At 35.5% G+C, this 19,830-nt stretch overlaps 1 protein-coding gene across 4 annotated transcripts in view; it reads left to right on the forward strand.

Annotated features, from left to right (window-relative positions):
• LOC132698043 (hemicentin-2) overlaps positions 1–19,830 on the forward strand; it is a 456,593-nt gene that overhangs the window by 382,364 nt on the left and 54,399 nt on the right. For all 4 annotated transcript variants that reach the window (XM_060663877.1, XM_060663878.1, XM_060663880.1 and 1 more), the window contains exons 4-5: positions 3,062–3,205; positions 16,286–16,477. In XM_060663877.1, coding sequence (XP_060519860.1) covers positions 3,062–3,205; positions 16,286–16,477 — 336 coding nt within the window. The remainder of the gene's footprint in view (positions 1–3,061; positions 3,206–16,285; positions 16,478–19,830) is intronic.

Consider the following 19,830-nt stretch of genomic DNA (forward strand, 5'->3'; position numbering starts at 1 on the left):
AGATCTGGACCGTCTTCTACGGTCAATGTCTATATTCCAAAGGCTGCGCGATGTTGCCAAAGCGGCAGATTTCACTTTTCCTTAAGCAAGTACGTTTTATATTTTCGGGTTCGCGGTGTACCGGGTTGGAAGGCTTCCGCCAGAACGATTTACCAAAAAAAAAAAAAAATAAATAAAATAAATGCACGAAATCCGATTATGAAAATTGATAGTATACGTTTATCATACACGGGGGGCGATAGCGCTGTAATATTTGAGTTCCGGAGCGTATGACGTGGGCCGCAATAACTAATTTCCAGTCGACTAATCGAATTAATTCTTCGCTACTCTCCTGTCAACAAATGGCCTAGCCGGGGAAGGCGGGGTGGGGTAGATTTACGGCCGTTTAACAATCACCGCGTAAACAAATCGATTAGCATTTTGCGCGGTGCACGATCGCATTATTTTCGTGCATGTTTACTTTTGCGTACTACAAGTCTGTTAACGTTTGCTGTTTAACAGGTACAATGCCGCATAAAAGTTTCGACACATTTATTTTGTTCTCATTAATACAATAAACAAATCAATGATAGCGTTATTTAAAACATTTACAACAAAATTCATTCTCATAATAAAATATCTAAAAAAAGCAAGAATTCTTCAGTTACGTGATCAAACTTGCGCAGTCCATACCAGTAACTTATATCAGGTTTGAAGCACTTGAAGGCTATCCTTATTCTTATTAGTTCCAGCTTGCTGCTACAGCTGGCGTATTACCTTTCTGAAACGACGTTTCAAATAACTTATTTCTTAGATTATATATATTTTAGTAATGATCCCTAACCTAAACGCATACATTGATATTTATGATTGTTGTATGGCTAAGTTGCGTTGCATTTGAAGCTCGTTCAATTACATTATCAACTAGCTGGATGTTTTCCATTTAAAAACGGGAAGATATATCTTCATATCTCATAATATCTTCGCGGCATCTTGCGGAAGTTTATAAAGGTTAATTTTGAAGGATATATTCTGAAAGACATATAACCAAAACCGGCATTGACCGCTATAAGACACGAAAATGATTTTTTTTCAAAAATTTGTAGTGTCTCTCACAAATTAAGATATAAATTAAACAAAAAATAATCAAAAGTAACGTCATTCGATAAAGGTAATGCGCCAACTATAAACGATTGCGTAATAAGAGGACTCGAGGAAGTGAAAGACTGTCTTATAACTTGAGCTTGACATCTTTGCTAAATCATTTGCACCGCATTTAGCGGTTTGTCAATTCTGACCATATATATTTTCGTAGGATAATCTTCGCGCATGCGTCAACATTTCACGCACTAACCTGCACTATGCGCCATTCTCTTTATAAACTGCGATATCTACACACTCAACGACTTTTTGCCTAACGACATACTTTGAGAAAATACTGTCGAAAAAACATCCACATCCACAAATTATTCACGATCTGTCAACGGCCATATTGATTGTTAAATGCCGGAAGTCCATTGAATAAAATTTTAAACTTCGCGTATGCGCATGTTGAATGTGCTTTCTCGAAAAAAAAATGTTGTTGCTTGATAAGTTCCTACATTATCGGCATAGGCCCCTCCATATCTCTAATAGGTGTCTGATTAAGACGGTCACCCCACACTAACGACCATAAAAAATAATAAGAATTATTGTGTGAGGTTATGTCATTCAGATCAATAAAAACATGTCTTTGGATGAACCAAGTCTTCTAATAGCCATTGCAATCCTTGCCGATTGACAATTGACATTAGGAACCACGGTCTGTGCACTTATTGGCGGGATCTTTGTCACCTTTCTTGCTGCCGTTCAGCTAACCAGCGTTACCTTACCAGCTCACTAACATAAATTTCACTTAAATACTGGAATAAAGTCAACACCATTTTAGCCGATAAACTTTCGGCAGAGGACGATGAGATTTTTACATTTTTTTATTTAATTTGAAACTAATGAATGTGATATGTTGATCGTCAAAATAAAACAACTTAAATTGTACATGCATAATAATACCAACAAAACGTCGTTAACACGGTTTGACGATGAATTCCTCAATAGGCGGTGACATCGTAACAGAATTACGTCTGGATATTAGCATGCAAATTCACTGTTTGGGCCAAATTGGGGTATTAATGGATATGCATAAGGATTAGTCCCGGTCAAGGGTCAGTCGGTCTAATAGGAAGTCCTCGGACAGGCGCCACATCTGATGTCCGTTGTTATTTCCTATTACAATCCAAACTAATTGATTCCCAATACAATCGATTTTAATGCCATAATGCGTTCAATCGGACCATGACTTTTAGGGATACGTTTCAGGTTTTTAACTAAATATAATTAGACTTCAGATATTCATAACAAAACTGTAACGTCCAAAACTCTAAAAACTTGTTTGCTAGTACATGTCGATGAGTGCTATTTAAATAACCTAACTTATATCAAAATCTGCGCCTTGCAACTTGACTAGTGGTAACCAATAAGCTTTGTTTTCCGTGTCGTAACTATTTTTTTCTACTCCCGTCTGTAAAACAACTAATTACACAACGATCTAGCGTGCGGGAAGCGTCACTTTACTGCGTCAGTTTCGTTTCCCACGAATCCGAGCCACTTCGGACATTTCCGGGATTTTACCGCATGGGTTTGGGAGCTACAAGATGTTTTCGGAGATATTTCCCACCCTTTGAATATTGACGTTTGTCAGTTCTGTCAATTTTGCCAAAATGCAAGCAAAACCTAACGGTCGTAGAAAAAGTATAGTATGCAACACGTTCAGGAAACTTTTTAAGTCGCTCGTTTATTAAACACTCGCTCCGCTCGTGTGAAATAAACTCATGAGTCAAATTCCGTTTACCGCACTTGTTGCGAGCCTTTTCCAGCACTTTGTTTAAGGTATAGAGAAACATTTATTCAAGTATTCGAATATTTCGAGAAAAAAAAAGCATGTAGCTTTAGACAACATATGCTAAAGAGAAACAACTCATAATCACTAGCAATAAAATTATTTATGTGTGGTCTGTTAGTATATAAAACGTTATTTTCGTTTCAGTCCCCCCTCAGAGACCACGGATAGAATTCAACGGAACTCAGATACTGCCGGGCCACAATCTCACCACACTTCACGGCGAAGTGGCGATCATAAAGTGCGTTTCCCATTATGGCAATCCGCCTCCGATCCTGAAATGGTTTCTGGGTAAGCAGTAACAATGTCAATAAAATACACACACAGGCCTTCCTCCTTCTAACTTGCAATCGAAATATTCGCGATCGCAATAAAACAAACGTTTTCGATTTAGAGGCAAACCTGTTAACGGCGTCTGCAACCAATTGAAATAAGCCTCTCTCAACTCGGCGGCATCAGTTGTGAGATATTGTCGTATTTTGTCTGCATTCGACCCTAAAAGGAAACTTTTTATGACACGTTGAAACAAACGCCACTGACAAACACGAAAAAAGCGATTATGACTATGGTTTAGTGTGATGTATAAACCCTACAGTAACACTTAGATAACCTCGCCTTAGCAAGAAAACTACGTAACTACATTTTGTCTTAAGAAAACTGGGAAAATAAATAAATAAATAACTTGAAATATATGCATATCTGAATATAAAAATGGTGCAAAAATTATTACAAAACGAAATTAGTGATCATCGACCCCTTGTTGTAATTGAATTGTGAATCATGAGCAAATTTTTAGATAGGTAGGAAAAAAGGGCCACACCAACAATGGAATAGCTTTTTTTATATACAACAGAAAAAAAACAGTCATGTTATCTTAAAGGAGGTGCCTATTAAATATTTTTTATACATTAATTTATGTTGTTTTGAGTTTGACTTTAGTTTATTTGGAACATAATAAAGTTTGTATATATTAAAACGAAAAAATCCTTTAAACTTGTTTGTCTTGTTACTTTCGAAAATCGATTAAAATGGAATTTTTCGAAAGTATCTGCGCTCGTATAAAAATTTTATATCTCGGTAACGGTAGGGTCCTATGGGATCACCGTCCAAAAAAAAAAATATTTTTTTTGTCTGTTTATCCGTTCTCCGTTCTCCGTTCTCGTCTTTTGGTTTTTCCTGAATAACTTTTGAACCGTTGGAGCTACAAAATTAAAATCTGCCTCCTTTTTAACCCTCCACGAAGCAGAAAAAGCAGAAGATACGGCTCTATAAATTTTTATTCCTGAAAATTTTTCAAAAATATACATACATACAATATTCAAAAAAACTGAAAAATTATTATTGAAAATTGGTTATAACTGAAAGGCTATGATTCAGATCTCACTTTCTTTTATATTATATATAGCCCGCATAGACAGCAAAAACGCTTTTGTATTTAAGGTTTTCACCTATTGTACAGGGTGTTCCCGATATTCCGTGCTAAATGAGAAATGTGTTAAGTGTCCTAAATTTGCAGATATCAACGTCAAATTTAGCAGAGAAGTAAAAGTCCGTGTCCACATTTAAACGGTTGAAATTGGGCGCAATCAAATTTTTGGTAATTTTAGCTTCTAGAAAAATATGTTTTCCTCCATAATCGTTCATCCGATTGGCAAAATTCTTTAACCGGCAAACGCAGAAGACCAGTGCATAACATTTATTTCAGGCATTTTTTCGATTTTATACAGGGTTTTTAAATTATAGGCAAAAATCAGGGCCGTTCCGAATACTCCCAATCTTGCCCATGGCAAGGCAGGGCACTCGGTGAGCAGATGATACGGGGTCTCCTCCCCTTCCGTGCACCACCTACACTCCGGGTCGTCTCCAATGCCTAGCAAGCAAAGATGCCTCCTAAGCTTGCAATGTCCTGTGTAGGCCCCTGTTAGTGCTCTACACTCCCTTCTGGTCAGTCTAAGCAACTCCCTGGTCCGAGGAAAGGCGGGCCCATCCATCATAAGCTTCGCCTGCCTCATTCCCGGAGCAATTCTCCAGCCCCCCGCGGCCCGGTCTCTGGCCCAGGCTTCGAGAGCTCCCTGCTCACACACGGGGCGATCCCCAAGCGGGGCTCTGGCCCTATATGCCTATGCCAGGAGCCCTCTCTTGCTAAGGCGTCCGCTGCCTCATTGCCCCGGATACCGGTGTGACCCGGGACCCAGACCAACGTGACCTTTCTCTCCTCAGCCACCCTCCTCAGTACCCCTTTGCACTCATTTATCAACAAGGAGCGCGTACTCACTGACTTCAGCGCCATGAGTGCAGCCCTACTATTCGAGCAGAAGAAGACTCTCCTGCTTCCGTGGTTGAGCCGAAGCACCTCTCTGGCCGCCATCAATAAAGCGAAAATTTCTGCCTGAAACATAGTGCAGTACTGACCCAGAGGAACCGACAAGCTTGATCCCGTGGTCTCGCAGTACGCTCCAGCTCCGGCCAGATCTCCCATTCTGGACCCGTCCGTGTACCAGACAAGTCCATCCCAGGAGCCGACTCTGCCTTCTCTCCAATCTTCCCTTGATGGAAAAAGAAAGGTCAATTTGTCAAAGAAGGTCATCTCGGGGATCATGACGTCACTCGGTATGCCCATGACCCCGCGATCCCCGCGACAGCCCTCTAAAATGTCGTACGGACCCCGATTGAAGGTTCCCTCCCTCCAGAGCCCGCAGCTCGCCAGCCTCACAGCTGTCCTGGCCGCCTCCATCTGCACCCGATCCGCCAGAGAGGGCAACCCCACCAGAGACTCTAGGGCCCTCGTGGGCGCCGTTCTCATGGCGCCCGTTATGCAGAGTCAAGCCAATCTCTGCAGTTTGTCAAGAACTAGCCTTGCTCCCGCTCTTTTGGTCCACGGCCACCATGCCACTGCCCCATGCGTGAGCATAGGCACCACCATGGTACCGTAGATCCACTGCATAATCTTCGGCCCCAGGCCTCAAGTGCCCCCTACCGCTCTCTGGCACGCCGAACCAGGAAACGTTGTTTTCTTACTGAAACCATTGCTTTACGCTTCTTGTAATGGCCAAAAGCATTTACCTAACATACTTTATAATAATAAAATAAGAAATGTGGGACAAATAATTTGAAGCTACTAAGGACACTCTTAAATTTTTAAATAAATCTTCTCAGTGTCGATCATTTTCCGTAAGTGATTTTAATTATAATTAAGAATTCATATAACTGAAAACTGATCCAACAAAAATTCAGTATGTTGGCATATTATTGCACAATAGAGTTTGACCCGATGACGAATTTAAAATTTCGACTAAATCTGAGCTATGTATAATAAAAAGTTCGATAGCAAAATTTATTTTATTATGTTATTAATACATAATAAAAATAAACCTATATTTTGCAGCTCAGAAGAATTATTATTATTTTTTATTTTCTGCAAACATTTTCGCTCTTCCCTTCATATTTTCAGAAAGCCACTAACAGAAATAATCTGTGAGAGACTTTTATAGTGAACAGAAACAGGGGCGGTCTTGCCATTCCTTTTCAGGTTCTTAGATAGAGCTATGAGAACTTGACAATTATGTTCAATCATATAGAAATATAGTGAGCAATTTTAAACATATGACTTTTTTAAAGAAATTAGACTTTGTTTATTGAATAACAAATTGCCGATTTTTTACTGCAGCATTTATTTATTTTTATGGTATAATTTATGAGTAACATTGTTAATATGACTGTACAGTAATTAAGAATAGCTATGAATATACATTCGTTTGTGCATGCGCAAATTTGCCTGGTAGTAAATATTAATTAATAATTACTGAAAAACCATTTAAATTTCTTGTTTATCTTGGGCCGTCGTTTCCCTTCTTTCGTACTCTTCAATACCATTTTTGCCTGTAGACTGTAAGCTATAGTAAATTAAACTGGAATTGAAATTTACGACCCAACGTTTCGAACTGATTGATCTAACCGCAACAATGAGGCAACCGATAATGGTTCTTCTTATCCTATTAAAGTTTTACTACTTGCTTTATATTTTATGTTTTTCATTTCCAGCACAACAAAGGACACACCAATGTCAATAATTAGTTTCTTCAATTTTTTTTGATATTTATAATTGAAAACTAGTGTACTAAATAATAAATAGAAAACTTTGAAATATTTTATCCAGATTATCCTCAACAACGAACAGGCATAAAGGATTCGTTCTTAATCACCACAGTTCACACGTTCGAAGCGGCCATGAAATAAATGCTCAATTTTCCTCTCTAAAAAAAGAAAATCCTCCTTTATAATATTCCAAATATTCGGTGGGGAGGACGAGGGAGACTGCGGCGAAGAAACCACTCACAAAGGTATAAGATTTTATATAAGGAACCCCGAGTAAGGTTTTTTTTCCCGGCAACGTCATTAATAATACTTCATTAGCCCCCCAATTCGTTCCGGGGGATATAATGGGGACCAGCTTGATTTATTGAATTTCATTCCGTTTGTTTTACGTTTTCGCTCCGCCTTTTTTTATTATTATACACCGGGGTGAATTTTTCGACCCGTTTAATTAGCGACCCATTGTTTCGCGACCGAAAAGGGAAATAAAATGTCGCGAGCGACCCAGAATTGAGCGCCGATCTTGCCCGTGCAGCAATTAATTTCTTAATTGAAGCTGTAGCCGTAGCGTTAGTATTAAAAAAGTAAACTGAAAAAGGAGTCATTAAACTCTAAGGGAGGAGAAGAATTTATGCCCAAGGAAATTTTAAAGAACAAAAAGTCATGGATGACAGACCAAACATTACAACTGATGGATGAAAGTCGTAAAAACAAAAACCAAGAAGAGTATAGAGGCTTAACTAAGATAATTGAAATTAACATTAAACAAGTAAAAGAGAAATGGCTCAACGAGCAATTTTTGCCCATAAACGACACACCGTGTATATAATGCAAACAATGTACAAAATAGAGGTGATATCCCTGGATCTCTCACGTCTCCTGGTATATAAATGTTTCCAATAGAATCAACGGTTCGCGAGAAAATACCCGTTTTCTGAAGCCTCGCAGTACGTCGTAAGTGACGTTATGGCGTCTAAATTGAGGGCGAGCAATGGTGATTTTCATTTTGATTTTCTGCAAATATTTCGAACAGCGTATGCGTTAGACGAACACCGCAAATTCAAACATTGTAGCTCTTGATGCGGCCTATGACACTGTTTGAACCGATCAACCATATTTTTTACAGTTTTTGATTTGCGGTTAATAATTTACTCTCGAAAAGAACAATTTTCAAAGCCTTTTAGATTTTTGCCTATAATTTAAAAACCCTGTATATAATCGAAAAAATGCTTGAAATAAATGTTATAGCACTGGATTATGGAGAAAAACATGTTCTTCTGGAAGTCAAAATAACAAAAAAGTCGGTAGCTGCAAATTTAGAGCACTTATTACGTTTTTTAATATTGCCCGGAATTTCGCGAACATCCTGTACAATAGGTGAAAACCTTAAGTTCAAAAGCTTTAGCTGTGTATGCGAGATTAATTGCCATGTAATAGAAATAGATATCTGAAACACAGTCATTTAGTTATCGCCAATTTTATATAATAGGGGGACCCCTTTTTTGAGTTTTTTTTTTTCATTTGCGGCGCAGTCTGCACATTTCACAAGAATAAATGTTTATGCAGCCAAATCTTCCACGTGTTCTCGTTCAAGAATTACAACAGTTAAATAAACAGTTTTAGTTAGTTAGTTTTCGAGAAATGATCTTTTCCTTAGTCCCTTGCAAAGGCAGTTTTTAATTTTTTTAAAATACTTCCTGACCCCCAACCCCCACAATTTCAACAGGTTCCGTTAGGAGATCAAACGTTATTTGCCTTCCAAATTTGAAGTCGATGGCGTCAAATTTCGGACACATCGTGTCGCATAACAAAGTTTAAAAAAACAGTCGAAAATCGAAAAAAAAAAGATGGACGCCGAAGCTTGAACGCAGCCATTTTCACGTATCTTATGCACCCCGTGGACGATTAAAAAGGAGGAAAATTTCTTTTCGTTACTGGTTCCATCTGTACCAACGGGTACGCTGTACGATGCACCGTTATCAATATCTCAAGTTTAGTGAGGAGCGCGTATAGTCTCGAAAAGAATCGATTTTTCGAAAGTAACAAGGCACGTGATGAACAACATATATTGAAGTCGTAAAATCCTACAAGATTGGCTTAAATCAACGTACGAAGCGTTGCTCAAGCAAAGCTCGCAAATGCGAAGATCATCGCGCTATATGTATGACATATGAGCCACGCTGCAAAAATCATCATTATGATTATTTTGTAATCGCATTAAAAATAAATGTGAAGAAAACTGGTACTAGGGAAGCTATCCTAGCTCTCTCCATAATCGCCGAGAGGTACCTGAAGGTCCAAAAAAAGTTGTATGTATATTTTGTAGACTATAAGAAAGCGTTTGATATTATTAAACAACAAAAATTAACGAACACTTTACAAGAGATCCAAGAACCACCAAGGTTGTGTTCGACTGAAAAAGGGTAACATCAATATAGAGTGAGGAGTTCGCCAAGGCTGTCTTTTAACGTATACGCGGATTAGATCATTGCTGCAAGACCGACTAGAAGGCGCAAAAGTTAACGGCATAATCATCAATAAAATCAGGACGACACTGTCATTATGGTCGAATCGGAAGAACACCTACAAATATTGATGGACAAACTGACCAAGGATAGTGTTAGATGGGATTTAGAGATAAACACCACAAAAACAAAAACAACGGTTTTTGGACGCACCAAAGATAATGTCAATACGCAGACAAATTCTCAATGCCGAAATTCTTTAAAATGTTAAGAGTTACATATATCTGGGCAGAGAAATTAATAGCCATCTAGACGACTCAAGAGAAATCAGAAGAAGAATTGAGATCGCAAGGGTCGGATTCTTCTGTACGCATGCGAAACATGGACATTAAAACAAGAAGGTTTGAAAAGACTTAACGTGTTTGAACTGTGGATGTACAGAAGAATGGTTCGAATCAGTTGTACCTCAAGAAGAAGTTCTAATGAGAGTGAACTCCCATCCGCTGACTGGTCTCATTAAAATTAGAAAAACTTACTATCTTGGATACATAATGCGCTTTGACCAGTATGAACAATTGCCGCTAATCTTGGAAGGCAAAATTAAAGGTAAGAGAAGTATAGGCAGAAAAAAGAAATCTTGCCTCAGAAACATCGGAGGCTGGACACACACCCGTGGTAACACACTACTTCATCAAACCGACAATAGACTTTGCAATATTGGTCGCCAGCCTCGTGAGAGAAGGCACACAGGAGGAAACTCTGGGGAAATGTTTTGGACATTTCAAATGCAGAAAATTGATACGAAGCTAACATTCCTTCCATAATATAACATAATATGTCCCATGGATTTTGAAGGGCCCGGCAAGGCAGAGTCTGTTCGATTTGATTTTATTTTTACCAGAGGTTCTCGATGTCTTTTGTTAAGAATTTCAACAGGACCTCTCTCGCCCCATAGGGAAATTATTTATTTGCAGTCTACGGGACCCCGAGAGAGTCTCGGTTTGCACCACTAAGAATGGCGAAAAGAGTAAGAGACTCAACTTGGTCTCACTAAGAGCTATAACTGTCAGTGAGCATTACCCCTGTAATGCTTACACAAGCTAAAATGTGAAGTGAACTAAAGTTTGGCTAGTATTGCCTTATTTTCACTGGATTTACTCCAAATGTAAGAATGAATTTTAGAAAATATTCAGAAAATTAAAGTCTAATTTATCTTTTTAAATCACTGACATTTTCTAATCAAATCCACCACAGACATTCGCAAAAGCAACAATCCTCTAAGAATGTATTTTCTCTTATCTGATTCCTTTATTGTTAAATAATTTCATTTTGTTTATTTTGACTAGTCGATATTAACACATTTAAATTAAAATGTAGTTCTTAGAGTCACAACAAATTTTTCCTACAAATTTTTTGAACTTACTCGGTCGATTCATGCTTTTCTTTTGCCTTTTCTTTTGCCAGTTTCTAGTTTCTTAAACATTTATCAGTTATAACACAGTAGAATTAAATCTTACATAGTTTTTTTAAAACTATGAGTTCTGTAAAAACCTCGGTAAAAACTAAAATATTTTGGTTGAAAACGAAAACGGCGGTGAGGGGGTAAACAATTTAAAATTTTAAAATAAAATTTTAATAAAACGGTCAATAAATGGTCTCTATTCGTCAAAAATAAATAAATAAATACAGAATTAAATAGAGAAACCCAAAATTAAAAATGAGAAAATAATAACAATATTAGAAGGAAAAATAACACATAGGAAAAATTAAATTAAGGCGAAGTTTACTGAATCCCTACGTGGCGTCTGAATTTAACGAAAACTAAAAAAAATATATTATTTTTTATTTTATTTTTCTTACCATTTTCTGTTTTGCCTCACTTTTGCTATCTACAATTTTTTAAAACAAATATTAGCTGGCATTTTTCATGGATTTTTATAGTCGGAACGACCAAGGTGGCTAATGAACTGATGGCACAATACTAATTAATCTTTTAAATGCTGTCAAATCAAAGTTTTATTGGTAGTACAGTACTAAATTATTGGTAAGTACAGTAATAAATAAATTGAAGTGAATTAAAAAAGTAAAGTGTCAAGGATAGACGAGGCTTGCAAATTAAAAGAAAAATGAAAACGCTTAAGACCTCTTTTTCTAGACAACTTTTTGTCTGGGCTAGATTAATAATAAAAATGGAAAATAAAACAGAGAAAATGTTTACGATAAAAATTTAAGAAAATATTACGCAAATCGATAATTTTGCTGGTATATTTGTATGCAGCGCCAGTGCACAATTTTCTCGCAACCAGGTATTTTGTTTCAATTATTTCACCTTATCGAACCAAATCTTTCACTCCTGTTCTATCCCCCGGCAATTTTCCGTAACGTAGGGGGCCTTATTAAATGCAAATCGGCCTTAAAGTTTTACATAATTGCATAAAACATTCCATTCAGGTTTTAAAAATACAAGTTCCGATCGAACGATTCATTCAAGTAGAGACACCTGTCGGGGCTTGGTTTGCACGGGCTTTATGCATAAAAGATGAGCGATTATCCCACAGGACGACCGAAAGTTTGAATCCGAATCCTACTGCATACGTTCCGGATTCGTCTGTTAGACGATCATGTTGTTTTAGTTTACGAAATTACCGATGCGTGTAATGTCCCATTCCAATTATTTGTTTAGTTCCGAAACCCGTTGCAATTATAAAATAACTACAAAAATTATTAATTATTGAAAATTATAATTCCGACTAGAATCGCCACTGCACGTCACATCATTTATAAATATATCAAAGATTGTTAAAAATTTTGAGATACGGTATACGCTATACAAAATTGAAGGTTTTCAAAAAAGTTTCTTTTGAAAAATTAGTTTCATATTACAATAGATTATTAATAAAAATGAATAATCACATAATGAAAACAGTCCTCCTGAATACCTTAAACTATCTGCCTTGTCAACATTTAATATAAATTAAAATTTTTCGAACATTTACGGGATATTAGCGCACTGATTTGGAAGTAATAATTTGTAATAATTGTTTGTTTGTATATTTATTCTTCGAATAAAGTCGATTATTATTATTTTTATTATTAAATGCCGTGTGTTTTAGCTTTAACTTTTTAACATTAAAACTTTTAACTTTTAAAACTTTAAAACATAGATATTTATTTTTAGAATAATGTGATTTGCTTAGTTTGCAAGAACATTTTTTGAATCCTTGTCTTCAGAATTTTTAAAAAAATCTTAAACAAATTATTTTATTCTTTGGAATATTAATTACTTCATTACTTTAGCAATCAGCCATTTTATTGAACTGAGGTGGCTTTTACTTGATGAAAATCCATTTATCAAAATAAATAAGAACTAAAAGTTCAGATTTTCACGAAATTATATATTATGACACGACAATTGTTTCGACAACACCGTGTCTTTATCATGATGATAAAGACACGGTGTTGTCGAAACAATTGTCATGTCATAATATATAATTTAGTGAAAATATGAACTTTTAGTTCTTATTTATTTTCAGTCATTTTATCCCTCTAAAACCATCGATTTAACAATTCATGTATGGGTAATTTGGTAAACTTCATTGGAGATATCTACTATGGTTCCTAAGATATTTTTGTCCACATCCTCTACATCAGAATCATCAGAATATATTGCCAACCAAAACGAACAAGTTTCTGCTGCGAAATTCGCGCATTCCATTGTATTGTACTTCTAGTTCGTAGGATAGTATTATGCCGCCTTCAGTGTTATTTATTTATTTGTGGGCCACCTATGACATTATTTGGATTTTTTGGTTTTTTTTGGCGAAGGACCTGCAGATCAAGCTAACCAAAAGTAACTGTAACTAACTATATTCAGATATATCACATATCACTGTTTTGATGTTATGGAAATATTCCTTTCTTTACTACAATTTCTCTCCTTTGTAAAACTTTTCTAGTTCTTCATAATAATTGTTTTTTTGTCAAGTCGCCACTCATTTTCAATTGAAATAATTTTCACGAATATTGTACAGAGCAATTAAATGCTTAATTTCAACAACAACAGGCAATTCGCCTGACAAGCCTTCGTTCGTATTACAATACAACGAATATAACCAGCCAGAATTCAAAGCAATCGCGCACATTTGAATTTTGAGAATAAGTCTAATCAGCAACAGACGTATTATTATACAGTCAGATTGTGCGATTCTCAATTATTTAATTATTTTTATTTATTATTGTTATTGAAAAAGCCTAGGCATATTATAATATGACTGATTTTACAATACGACTACGACATATATAATGAACTCAGAAATCGAACAAAATATGCTACAATCTTGGTTATACGAGGGCAGCGCCAAAATTTCCCGGCCTGAATATGAAAGAAACAAAGTAGGGTAACAATTTTTTATTATTTTTCAATATAATCCCCCTTAACTTCAATACACTTATTACATCTCTTTATTAACCACTCAATCCCTTTAAAAAAATATTCTTTTGGTTTGTCTGCAAAATGAACTAAAACAGCCTCTTTTAACTCAACTTCGACGTTAAACCGCCTTCCACGTAGGTCCTTTTTCAAATATCCAAACAAATAATAGTCGGAGGGGCCATATCTGGGCTATAGGGAGGATGATCTATTTATTGGAACCCACACACTAAAATGGCAGCTGACAGTGTTAGTTTCTTTAAAATCTATCAAAAGAATTCCTTCAACAGCCCAAAAGATCGTGGTCATCACCTTTTTTGTTGACTGGCAGACTCTGAATTTTCTTAGAGGTGCTTCATCCTTACGACGCCACTGCATTGATTCTTTTTTCGATAGAGGGTCATAATAGAGAACCATAGTTTCTCGTCGCAATAGTTTGTATCACAGGCTTCGGTTCCGACCCACAGAGTTCTAAAAAAGACCGCGCACACTTGACACGGCGTTTTTTTTTTATAGCCGAAAGGTTTTTGGGAACCCATCTAGCACTAACATTATGCATACCTAAATGATCATGCAGGATTTGACGGACACTTGTATCAGAAAGCTTAGTAATTTCTGAGATTTCCTTGACGTTTAAACGTCGATCACTCAATACCACCTCTTTCACAATGGCAACAATATCTTCCGTTATGACCTTCTTATGATCTTCAAGGGACTCCTGCCAGAGTCGAAAACTTTTTACCCATTCTTTCATTACAGAATACGAAGAAGAACTTTGACTTCTTTAATAATTTTATACTCTATACTCAATTTGCGTTATTTGCGACATTTTTTCGGACACGTCTTGTTTAAAATGATGTCAATAAAAAACTATTTGACGCAAGACTTCAATTTTTTTTTCGCAGCCTACTAAAATATATATTTAAAAGAAGACAAAGTTTTATAGTAATACTGGAGTTGCATCTATGTCAGGCCGGGAAATTTTAGCGCTAACCTCGTAACTGTTTGCTGTCATAATGCATATTCTTGCAATTATCTTGTATTTTGTATAATTTTTCCCTCATCGTTGTTGTTAACAACAATAGTTTAACAAATCATTTTTTGGGATATGAATTTATTTGATTAGTAATTAGCATTCCTTTGTGGTGTTAGTAATAAAAATAATAAGTCAATTTTTTTCATATTTGAACTTATGAAGCTCTCGATCGTCGATCAAGAGATTCAGTCATTAAATTAATATATTAATAAATAATGCCTTTATTTCAATTTTATCAAATCTTATAACAAAATAATAAGTGAGTAGGTGGTGAGATCCAACGCAATGCTATTCTGTTTAACCACATGTATATGGAACATTCGATTCGATTCGAAATGCTGTTAACTGAGAACAAAAGATAACTGTTTAAACGATTACAATGCACAGCTTGTAAGTATGTAACCAAAAAATTAAACTAGTTGTACTCTGGCTCCAATCTGACAGGTATTTGCGAAGAGTCGTTTTAAACGAGGATACCGATGGTCTGATAGATAGAGAGTTATAAATGATTACAGCATTATCAATATATTAACACATTGTGAGGATGTTTGAACCCTTAATCCTATTATTAAAATTATATGTGTTAAGCAGGATATATGGCATATTTTTTTTTCTAAGCTAACGTTAACTAAAACAAAACTAAACAAGATTTTTGAAATTTATTACGATCCGTCTTGACGACACTACGCCACAATAACCCAGAGATAAGAGAATGAGTGAGACATACAGTCTTGGCCTGACATCTTGTCCTGGTAGATTATATATATATATATATATATATATATATATATATATATATATATATATATATATATATATATATATATATATATATATATATATATATATATATATATATATGATGACACTATATTCCGGGATATCATCCGTTCGCTCGTTGAACTCCGACTGGAATCCTGCATCCGACTGGAATCCTGCAAATCTTGCATCCGACTGGAATCCTGCAGACGTTTCGCCAAAATCTCACTTGGCATCTTCAATGCTCGCGTTCCGAAAACACTTCGAACACTTATATATATATATATATATATATATATATATATATATATATATATATATATATATATATAAACTTTAGTTTAAAATCACATTTTTCCAACAGCATTGCCACATGGTTTCGCAATCTGAAGCACGTATCAAATAGAACCCCTTAATTTTCCGCACACCAATTTGCAAATATTTTAGTTAAATAGCCCACTCAATTAAATTTTATTATATGGTGTCATTTACACCCTGTGTAAAATAATATTTGCGGAACTGATAAAACGCCAAGAATTGACTGCAACGCCAACTTTATCTGCGAATGTAAAAGATCGATTTCTTTTCAGACCAGCACGAGATAACTCCGAAGCGTCAGACAAACACTACCGAGTTGGACAACCCGAGAACTTGGTTGGCAGTTTCAGTTTTGGAACAAACGATATCTAAAGACAATCACGGAAGTATGCTACGATGCGTCGCAGTGCACGAATCATATTCGACGAAGTCGAGCAGCATCGAAGTCAGACTGGACGTGATGTGTAAGTTGAAACCGAAATTTAAGTCAACTTTTAAATATCGAATGCCATTATACATATTAAAATTATTGTATATTAAACGAAGGAAGAGAGAACCCGATAATATTGTACGGCAACAAACATTTAAAAACTGCGAATGTCAGCAGAAATATCCTTACTTTAGATAAACCTCTACTCATTTGTTAACAAATAACTTTAATTCGGTATTCCAGTATGGGCAAAAAAGAATCAAATATTAACCAAAACTAACCGAAACCTAATTTTTAGTAGTAGTTTAATTAAAGTTCAAATTTATATGATAATCCACAAAACGGTAAACGATAAAGTAAATCTAAATGTCGGACTATGCTGAAAGAAATACTTATATCGCCTACAAAAATGTTTTTTAAATCATTTATTTCGTTTTTTTTTTAATATAATTCCCACGGTAATCGATTCTGGATTCCTGTTGATAAATGTTGATCTATTGCAAATCATCCCGTTGACTTCTTCAGAGCTTTGTAAGATTTGTAAATGTCATTAAAAAAGCAAAAGAAATTGTGTGGCCCACTATGAAAGAAGCAAGACTCTTCCAAATAATAATCGCCTCCAAACGTCGACTATATTTTTTACAAAAAATAAAATTTAGGCATGATACTCATAATCTGAATTTAAGACATGCACACCAATTATCACCACCATTACACAGCACGGCAAAATGTGAACGATCATTAAAGTGACTAACTGATGAAATATGGCCGAACAGGTCCGTACCTTAGGATTTAATTATTTGGGGTTTTGTTAGGAAAGATACTAAACAATATTTATTTATTTATGTATGTATTTATGTTTAAATCTAAAATAAAATGACAAATTATTTTTATTACCTACTTAAATTACTTAAAATTATTGACATAATATATCATTATCGCTATGGCTATCATCGCCTGTTCTAATTATTATTTGTGCTATATTATTTGCAATATGGATATACGATGTTCTGCTTTTTCTATATGTTTAACAGAATTTGCCCAACTTTGTGGCGGGATGTTAAAAACTTCGGTTTCTATAAGTTTGAGGACATTGGAGTTAACACGGGGAAAAATATTGTTACGACGAATGGCAGATTTCAGTTAGTGCCAAACATGTTCAATGGGATTAAATGTACAGTGGTAAGGTGGAAGTCTTAAAACTGTATGCCCTAGATTTTTTGCATAATTATCACAGACGTATTCCTTTTGTAGGTTCAAGCTTTGCAGAACCTCAATTAATTGCTTGTTGGTATAATCTTCGTGAAAATAAATGTGGTTATTATACATGTAGTTTTGGATTGTTGCTTTTGTGTCACATGAGGAAGGGGTTTTAGTCACCTGTGATAACTTTGTCCATTACAATTACGCTATTAGGAGGAATGTTTGGAACTAGTTTGTTTTTAAACCAACTTTCAAATAAATCAGCGGTGGTGTCTTCAAGGGAATCCAGAGAAGAATCTTTAACATTTTTCGCAAATAGAGAAAGTCCCTTTGGAATTCAATCATCTTTATAGCCAGCATCCAAAATAGTTATTCTTTTTGATGGCGCGTTTGCTTTACACTTGTCAGTTGAGTCAACCCAACCCTTTTCCGGGGTATCAAGTGTCGAACCAGGTTTCATCCAAGTAAATAATTGCCCTTTGTTGTTCTCTGCAAATCCAAATTTTTTCTAGATTTTCCAGTCGCCAATTTCCGAATTATAAAAGATTCCATTAAAACTTGCCTTTTGTAATTTTTTTTAAATCTAAAACCCATATGTTGAATACACTTCCATAAGGTAGCTCTGCCACATTTAACACCGGTTTCATCTTTTTCAAGCCTCCTAAAATTATTTTCTATTACAATTACAATTACAATTTTACCTGAACTTAAATTCCGAAACTTTAGGTAATAATCTTGTTGCATTGTATGTTAATGACCACCCATTCTCATATCTATGAACAGCGTAGCTTAATACACCACAGGTCATCACTTTTACAGAGTATGTTTTTCTTTTTTCTATTTCAATTTTCTGCTTTTTATAAGCCCATTTGTTTAGCATAGGGCCAAGTTAGAATAGGAAAATGTTATTATTAATATTATTATTACTTTCGAAAAATCGATTAAATCAATTTTTTCGAAAATATACTCTCTCGGCAATGGTTGGTCCTAGGGTCAGAGTGTCGAAAAAAAACTTTTTTTTCTGTTCTACGTTCTCTGTCTTCTGTTCTCTGTTTCTCCGCCTACGGAATTTTAATTTCGCCCCTTTTAAACAGTCTGTAAGACACATAGGTAAATCAAAAATGGCCGCAATCAGACAACGGCGTCCATATAAGTGTCCGAAATTTGAATCTATCGAATTGAAATTTTGCGTAGATCCCTAACGGAACCTATTGAAATTGGGTGGGGTTGGGGGGCCGGGAAGTATTTTAAAAAAATAATAAAAATCGTGTTTGCAGTTTTCCGAGAAAAAAATCAATTCTCAAAAACCGATCGAAAAAATGTGTGAATGAGAAGATCCGGTCGATTAAGTTCGGAAAATCTTTATTCTTTATAATTTTCAAAAATGTACTAGAAGGCTGTGTTTCAGTTGCCAGTTTCTTTCACATAGTCATATAGCTCACATGAATAACTAAAAATTTGGTATTTAAGGTTTTCACCTATTGTACAGGGTGTTCAATATATTCCGTGCTATATCAAGAAATGTAACGAGTGTCTTAAATTTGCAGTTATCGACTTCGAATTTAGCACGGAGGTCGAAATCCACACCCACATATAAACTATTGAATCTGGGCGCCATCAATTATCGCCAAGTATTTTTTTTTTAATTTTGAAAAACATTTTTTGGGTTATTTTGATTTCAATAAAAAAATTATTTTCTTAAAACCTATTAAACCGATCGTCAAAATTCCTGAGCTAGAAACTGTGGAATATCCTGTACTACAACTCTCATTCCGAGCATTTCTTCGATTATTTACAGACAATGACGCGATGACGTCATTTACTGTTTCAATGTACTGCATGACTTCAGAAAGCAAGTATTTTCTCGAAAACCGTTGGAAAAATTTATATACCAAGAAACGTGGGAGGACCAGTTCTATTTCGTATATTGTTTGAACTATATACAGGGTGTGTCGCATATGGGCAAAAATTGTAAAAGATCCTAAAAATTTCCGTTTTCGTGGGTAAATTATTAGTTGTAAATGAAAAACTGTAAAACATAAGATGATTCGATGTAAATTGTGTCGACAGAGAGAGTTTCAGGTTTCGTTTATAATGTATGCATGAAATAAAAAAATGCTGGGCGCTACGCACTCAAAAAATATGAATACTACAATACTACAGATGTTTAAGATAGGCCGTTCA

Source organism: Cylas formicarius, unplaced genomic scaffold (genome assembly GCF_029955315.1).
Source record: "Cylas formicarius isolate icCylForm1 unplaced genomic scaffold, icCylForm1.1 PGA_scaffold_2__14_contigs__length_35257938, whole genome shotgun sequence".
NCBI classification, from domain to species: Eukaryota; Metazoa; Arthropoda; class Insecta; order Coleoptera; family Brentidae; genus Cylas; species Cylas formicarius.